This window comes from Tribolium madens, unplaced genomic scaffold, assembly GCF_015345945.1.
Source record: "Tribolium madens isolate multiple individuals breed KSU strain unplaced genomic scaffold, Tmad_KSU_1.1 Scaffold_71;HRSCAF=194;Tcas5.2_LG6, whole genome shotgun sequence".
In the NCBI taxonomy this organism is placed as follows: Eukaryota; Metazoa; Arthropoda; class Insecta; order Coleoptera; family Tenebrionidae; genus Tribolium; species Tribolium madens.
The window spans coordinates 4,538,451-4,546,429 of NW_025401041.1; the positions used below are offsets into that span (position 1 = coordinate 4,538,451).

The following is a 7,979-nucleotide window of genomic DNA, read 5'->3' on the forward strand; positions in this document are numbered from 1 at the left end:
CACTAGGACATCGTGACGATTGCAGAAATAATTTTAGTAATCTAAAAATTCTTACGTTACCTTCTCTGTATATATTCAAATGCTTGCAGTTTATAATAAACAATAAAATTCATTACCATAAATTAAACTCATTTCATAATTACGACACCAGAAGCCACATAATATCGTTCGAAAAAATAAGACTATCTAAATCCCAAAATTTTTATAACTATTACTGTATAAAGTTCTTCAATGTTCTCCCAAAAGATTTTAAATGTCTTCTTCCTAAAGTTCTACTAAATAAATTAAAGACCTATCTAATTAAAAAAAGTTTCTATAGTACTGAGGAATATCTGAACAATAACTTTAGTGATATCTAATTGTAATTTAATTTATTTGTTTCTAACTCATGTTGATAGGATCATAAGAATTATCTTTATTATTTAAGTTTAAGTTTGTATGAATAATTAGTACATGTAGAAAGTATACTAAGTTTGACATGTGCAAAAGTACGTTGTATTTATAGCACGAATAAAGTATTATTATTATTATTATTATATGAAATTTTTTAGTTGATATCTCAAAAAGAAGAAATTTTTATTTTTTGATAAAAACTGAAAAAGAGTGTTTTATAACAATGTATATACTGAAAAGAAATAAAAGTTTTTGGCATCAAACAGTTAGGTTGCAAATAACATTTATTTCAGAATCTTTTAATTTCAATTTCTTTAAGAATGTGAAATATTTCAGTCTGTATCTCAAAAAGAGAGAATGCTTACTGAAAAACAATTTTTTCTTACTGTATCTAGTGAAAAAAATTAATTAAATTATTGCTTTATGCCGTGATGTTCAAAATGACTTTTTTTCGGAACATTTCATTTCTATTTTTTCTTTAATGTCAAGCGTTTCTTGGCTAATATCTCAAAAAAGACGATTTTAATAGTAGCATATTTGAAAATGTCATTAATTATTATCAATTTATGATTTATTAAAAAAAATTACAATGTGTATAATTGTTGTAAACCTCTGTTTCCTTTTGCACTGAAACAAAAACCCGCGCACTCTGAATGTGATCATTAGAAATTAGAGTAGACGATGATGTTTCCAGAAGCAAGAAAGACAAAGACGACGACCAGCATCACAAAGAAGGGGGCAAAGCGGCATCGCAGAGCTGGAAGAACCTCAAAGCCGTTATGGCGTACTACCACTCGCTGCGCAAAATCAAGAGGTTCATTCCTAACACTGTGCAATTTTGTAATTCTTTCCTACAGTTGATTCTATTCAATGTTTGGTGGTCTCATCTCCTTTGCAGACTCTGTAGGAGCTGTAATTCTCTAGACTATCTCTTTGTTATTTACCATAATCGGGGTGTTGTAGATTTTTTAGGGGTTTGCATGTTTTCGTAGAATCACCGATTTTAAGGTTACCAAAACCGTAAAGTCGGTCCTGTGCCTGTTTTTCAACTATTTGTTAGGTTGCAAAATACAACAATTGATGTTTTTTTTGTGAAATTCTAGTTGTTGGTATTGTTTTCCCTTCCAGGACGAAATCCAACCAACGATGGATGAAATTGAGGACGACGGTACAAATTTCATCTGCAATGCAGAAGGTAAAAAAATTGTTGAAATTTTCAAATCCGTGTCATTGTTTTGTCAGAAACCGCCTTTGAAGCGTGAAGACTCCTTTTTGAAACGCTTCTCGTCGCGTCAAATCCCCGAAGCGCAGGAAACCGTCGAAGACACCGGCAGTGAAGGCCCCGGTGGCGACCCCCACTCAGCACCTCGCCGAAGACGACGTCCACGCAAACAACCACGCTCCGTCGTCAATCCCGACGAAAACTTCTACTTCTATTGGCTGTTGGTGCTGACCGTTTGTGTGCTTTACAACATGTGGACTCTAATCGTTCGCCAAAGTTTCCCCGAGCTCCAGACGATGGTCTCGAACTTTTGGTTGAGCTGTGATTCTCTAAGCGATCTGGTGTTTATTCTGGATCTGATAGTGCAATTGAGGACCGGCTACTTGGAGCAAGGCCTCATGGTGTACGACTCCAAGAAGTTGGCATGCCACTATTTGCGCTCACGTGCCTTTCTCCTAGACCTGGCTGCTCTTTGTCCTCTTGATCTGCTTCAAATTAGACTTGGAGCACAACCGCTGCTCAGGTGTCCGAGATTTCTCAAAGTCTATCGTGCCGTTAATTATTATTATATGGTCGAGTCGAGGACGGTGTGGCCGAATCTATGGCGGGTTGTCAACTTGATACATATACTTCTTATTTTAGCGCATTGGTTTGGGTGTTTTTATTTTCTACTCTCCGAAGCCGAAGGCTTTCAGGTAAGAAATTTTTGTTTTTGTTCTATTTTGTTTTGGTTTTTACTCTTCTCTTGATTGTTTCTTATCTTTTCAGTCTTAAACTTTTTTTTACTTCAATTATTCCACTCCTTTAAAAATGTGTTTTCGACTTCTTCGTTTTTAACCTATTTTTGCAGTTATAGTTTCTTGCTTTTCTTTTTTTGCTTCTATAGAATAGAAAGATAGATAAGATATCTCCTCCATCACTATGCAGCCTGGTGTTTTATGTCTAGTCTCACTCTTCTATTACTTCTAACTTCTTCTGTTTTCTTTATTCTCATATTTTCGCCTTCTGATCAAATTATTGAACATTAGTTTCCTATATCCAGAACTGTACCAAACGGTTTTTTTAAATTCCTACAGATGCGCCAGAAATCGCGCCCCAGAGAAAAATTTTAAGTAAGGTAAAGTACCAGGAACATGGAAAATATGTTTAAATTTTGACATTTATTTTTTGACATTTGACATTTTTTTATGTCTATTTAATGACACTGATGATCTTGTATATGTTTTTTTTCAATTATTTAGTAAATGGACAAAAATTTTGCCAATAAAAGACACAAATAACATTGAACTGAGTTACAATTTAGGATATATCTTCCTTATTTCCTCTTTTAATAGCCTATAGGAAAAAAACTTGGAAAATTATTTTTCCAACAGAAATAAATAGAGTCAAAGTGCAAAATTTAAACCCTCATAACTTCGAAATTTTTATAGATATTTTTTTTTAACATTTTTTCCATGTTCCTGGTATCTTACCTTATATGGCATTTTTCTCTGGGGCGCGAGTTCTGGCGCACCCTGTATATTTTTGTTTTAGAATTCTGCCTTTTTTTGCTCTCTGTTCTCTTCTATTCTTTTTTTATCTTCTTTACAGTTTTCGTTTTCTATAGATTCTTTTCCTACTTTTAATTTTGCTTTTCGGTCCGTTAAAGCGTTTTTACGTTTTTTTTTTCAGTTTCTAGCACCATTTCATAATTTGTTTCTCCGTTTCTATGTATCTGACTTGTTATTTCTATTCTCTAATTTTTCTCTTTTGCATATTTTGGCTTTTATTTATGTAATTTTATCACTCTTTCTTCTCTGCATATATATTCTTTGGTGTTTATTTCCGTTCTCTGCGGATGCCTTTCGTTTCTTGTATTTTCTTTTGTAAATTCTTCACTTTTTTCTTCTTTGATTTTGATTCCTCTTTTTGTCTTCTTTGTATACTCTTTATTTCTCTCCCATTTCTTAGTTATTTCTTTCACTCTTCGTACTCTAGTTTTTTCTTATAATAATTTTTGCTTCTCTTCTTTTTTTTCCTGTTTCCATTTCCGTCTTCTATCTTTCCCATAAATTCTTCACCTTTTTGCTTAGCGCACGGCTTATGCCTTTTTACGATAATTACTGTCTTTGTCCTTTTTTCTTCTTTGTTTTTCTTTCTTTTTTCCTCTCCATATATTTTTTACATTTTCCTTCTTTTTGTTTTTATTTCACTCTTTGTACTTTTATTTTTTATAGTAATTCCTGTCTCTTTTCCTTGTTTTCTTCCCTTTCTTTTATCTCTCCATACACATTCTTCATTTTTTTCTTATTTTTTTATTCTTCCTCTTTCATTCTTAAACTTTTTTTTACTTCAACTATTCCACTCCTTTAAAATGTGCTTTCTACTTCTTCGTTTATAACTTATTTTTGCACTTCCAAGTGTTCTACAGTTTCTTGCTTTTCTTTTTTTGCTTCTATTCTTATCTCCTCCATCACTATGCAGTTTTATGTCCAGTCTCACTCGTCTACTATTTCTAACTTCTTCTGTTTTTTTTTATTCTCATATTTCCGCCTTCTGATCAAATTATTGCACATTAGTTTTCTATATGTACAATTGTAGGTACCAAACGTTTTTTTTAATTCCTATATTTTTGTTTTAGTATTCTTCCTTTCTTGCTCTCTGTTCTCTTTCTTCTATTCTTTTTTATCTTTTTTTTACAGTTTTCGTTTTCTATAGATTCTTTTCCTACTTTTAATGTTGCTTTTTGGTCCGTTAAAGCGTTTTTACGTTTTTTTTTTTTCAGTTTCTAGCACCATTGCATAATTTTTTTCTCCGTTTCTATGTATCTGACTTGTTATTTCTATTCTCCAATCTTTCTCTTTTGCATATTTTGGCTATTATTTATGTAATTTTGCTTATCACCCTTTCTTTTCTGCATATACAGGCTGTATTATGAAAAACGCCCCAAGCCATAACTCCTTGTTTTCTTTCCTTTCTTTTATCTCTCCATACACATTCCACACTCCAATTTTTTGGTGATTTCTTTCACTCTTTGTATTTTTCTTTTAGTAATTTCTGTCTTTATTCTATCTTCTCCATACATGCTTTAGTTCTTCTTTAATTCTTGATTATTACTTTCACTCTTTGTACTCTTGTTTTGTTCTTGTAGTAATTCATCCTTCCTTTTTTCTTCTTTCGTTTCGTTTCTTCTATCTTCTCCATAAATTCTTCACTTTTTCTCTATGTCTTGGCTTTTGTTTCATTCTTTGTATTTTCGCTTTTTTTCTTGAGGTAATTTCTGTCTTTCTTCTTCTTATTTCCTTGTTTCCTTCCTTATGTTTTTTCCATACACTTTTCACTTTTCGTGTTCTTATTTTTTTCTTATAGTAATTTTTGCCTCTCTTCTTTTTTCTTATTTCCTTTCCTTTCTTCCATCTTCACTTTTTCACCATTTTTTCGTACTATTGTTTTCTTTTTATAGCAATACTTTACTTTCTTTTTTTTGCTTTTCTTCTTTCTTTTATCCGCTCTATATGTTCTCCATTTTCTTTATTTTTTGTTTTTTTTTCAATCTTCGTACTTTTATTTCTTTCTTATATTAATCCCTGTTTTTTTTCTGTTTTCTTTCCTTTTACCTTCTCCATACATTCTGAATTTTTTTCCTATTTCTTGGTAATTTCTTTTACTTTTTGTTCTCTTTTTTTAGTAATCATTGCTTTCTTGTTTTGTTGTTTTTCCCTCTATCTTTTCCATACATTCTTCACTTTTTTTCTGTCTTGTTTTTTGTTCTATTCTTTGTATTTTTGCTTTCTTTTTATAGTAATTTCTGCCTCTCTTATTTTTTCTTGTTGCCTTTTCTTTATTCCATCTTCTGCATACATTTTTCACTTTTTTACTATTTCTTCGTACTCTTGTTTTCTTCATAAATTTTTCACATTTTTTTCTATTTCTTAATTTCTTCTTTCACTCTTTGTACTTTTATTTTGTTCCTGTTTCTTTTTTTTGTTTCTTTGTTTTCTTTTCTTTCTTTTCATTCTTCACTTTTTTTCCTGTTTGTTATATATTACTTTCATTTTCTCTCTTTTTTTAGTAATTTCTGTATTTCTTTTTCTTTTTTTCCTTCTTGCCTTTCCTTTCTTCTCCATGCATTCTTTACTTCTTCCCTAATTCTTGATTATTTCTTTTACTCTTGTTTTCTTCTTATGGTAATTCCTGCCTTTCTTTTTTTCCCTTATTTTTCTTCTTTTGTATTCTCCATCATATACTCTTCACTTTTTTATTTCTTAGTTATTTGTTTTACTCTACGTACTCTTTTTTTTCTCATAGTAATTTCTGCCTCTATTTTTTTGTTTTTTTTTCTTTCTTCCATCTTCTCCATGCATTCTTTACTTTTTTACTATTTCTTCGTATTCTTGTTTTTTACAGTAATTACTGCCATTCATCTTTTTTTCTTGTTTTTTTATCCTGTCCATATATTTTCTGTTATCTCTATTCCTTGGTTTTTTCTTTCACTCTTCTTTCTTTTATTTTTTTATAGTAATTCCTGGTTTTTTTCTCCCTTTTGTTTTGTTTTCTTTCTTTTCTTTTACTTCTTCATCCATTTTTAAATTTTTTCTTATTGTTTGCTAATTTCTTTGAATCTTTGTACTCTTCTTTTAGTAATTCTTGTCTCTACTTTTCCTTTTATTTTCTCCTCACATTCTTAATTTTTTTCCCTATGTTTTGGTTTTTGTTTCATTCTTTGTACTCTTGTTTTCTTCTAGTAATTTTTGTCTTTTTCCATTCAACTTTTCTTATTTCATGGTTATTTCTTACTCTCTTTGTGCTCTCATTTTCTTATTATATTAGTTACTGTCCCTCTTCTTTTTTATATATAAGTTTGATGCTCTTCTTCGAATTCTTCCCTTCTTGACTTTCTTTTGCACTTCTCTCAAAATCTTAACGTTTAAAAACAGTTTGCTGTAAATGAGCTAAGAAAATAGGCGTAAATGAACTAAATTCTTATGAAGATTGTTGGTTTTAGGGTGATTGGGTGTATCCATACCGTCCTGGCGATTACGCTACTTTGACCCGAAAATATTTAGGTTCTTTGTATTGGTCAACTTTGACGTTGACCACCATCGGTGACCTGCCAACTCCCGAAACCAATGCCGAGTGAGTTTTTTGTTCTCTAGTTGTTGATTCGTTTTAAGTAATTCCCCGGTGCAGGAAGACGGACTCGGTGGATGGCCCCCGGTCCCTGCCGCGCAGAGGTGTCAAGTCCCGCCTGTTGCAGTTCAACACAAACAATGGGTACGTCCCATCCACCCCGTGTATGTGTGTATGTCTGCCGGCACCCCGCGGCAGGACTGGAGGGCTGTTCACCCTCCGAGACGTGTGTTTTTAACGCCACAAAATACAACAAACAAACTTTAAGGCCCCGCTCACAGTTCTCGAACAGCCCAGTCCTGCCGCGGCCCCCACGTCGTCTACCATCGATTTTTCCTCCTTGAACAAGGTGTTTGTCTGTTCGAAAACTATGAGTGTCTCTGACTTTTCACAATAAAAGCTTGAAATGTTCAATTGCAGATACGTTTTCACGATAGTCAGTTATCTCATCGGGGTGTTCATTTTCGCCACTATTGTAGGTGAGTCGAGTTTAGCGTTTTGTTTTGTTTTTTTTTTTGATTTCGCATTTACTGGGGTTTTTACAGGGCAAGTTGGTAATGTGATAACGAACCGGAATGCGAACCGGCTGGAGTTCGAACGGCTTCTAGACGGAGCAAAGACCTACATGAGACACCATAAGGTAAAACAAATAATTCAAGAGAATTAAGTTTATTCACGAGCCAATGGCGAGTGTGTAAATCATACAAGTGAATTATATAATCCATTTTATTTAAATTGGCATAACAGTAGGCCATGATTGTGTAAACTGCGCTTTAAATGTGAAAAAGGCTTTACATATTAAGGAACTAAATTTGTCACTAAAAAAAGTGAGGTTAAGATAGTTAAAATTTTATTTTTAAAGAACCCTATTTCAAAGGTTTTCAGAGAGAGTTTTTCTCCATAAAAAGTATCATCCCTTTGTAGCTGTATAGTTTTGACACAAAAACATACACTAATTGCTTTGAGAAAATATAGACTTTCGTTGATAAAAAGTGGCTTCCTGAAATTTTAAAATACGTTTCATTCACACCGGAGATGAAACACAATTTGTTTTCCGTGAAAGTTGCAGCCAAAAGGGGTTTGGATTTTTTCATTAAAAATGTAGGACAAAATTGTGAATTTTTAAACAATGGTAAAGTTGTTGCGATCGGAGTGGAAATCTGTACAAAATGAAGCCTCGCGTACTGAAGCTTGAAAAATCGTGTTTTGTCTTGGATAAACTAATTTGGCTAAACTCAAATTGGTATATTTGATT

The 7,979-nt window shown here is 32.4% G+C and overlaps 1 protein-coding gene across 3 annotated transcripts in view; it reads left to right on the forward strand.

Moving 5' to 3' along the window:
* Positions 1-7,979, forward strand: part of LOC123008726 (cyclic nucleotide-gated cation channel beta-1) — a 101,736-nt gene that overhangs the window by 74,041 nt on the left and 19,716 nt on the right. Inside the window, exons 4-10 of one of the 3 annotated variants that reach the window (XM_044404714.1) lie at positions 1,088-1,207; positions 1,522-1,588; positions 1,636-2,310; positions 6,600-6,730; positions 6,785-6,868; positions 7,145-7,203; positions 7,270-7,364. In XM_044404714.1, coding sequence (XP_044260649.1) covers positions 1,088-1,207; positions 1,522-1,588; positions 1,636-2,310; positions 6,600-6,730; positions 6,785-6,868; positions 7,145-7,203; positions 7,270-7,364 — 1,231 coding nt within the window. The remainder of the gene's footprint in view (positions 1-1,087; positions 1,208-1,521; positions 1,589-1,635; positions 2,311-6,599; positions 6,731-6,784; positions 6,869-7,144; positions 7,204-7,269; positions 7,365-7,979) is intronic. The other 2 variants (XM_044404715.1, XM_044404716.1) reach the window with 2 other exon arrangements.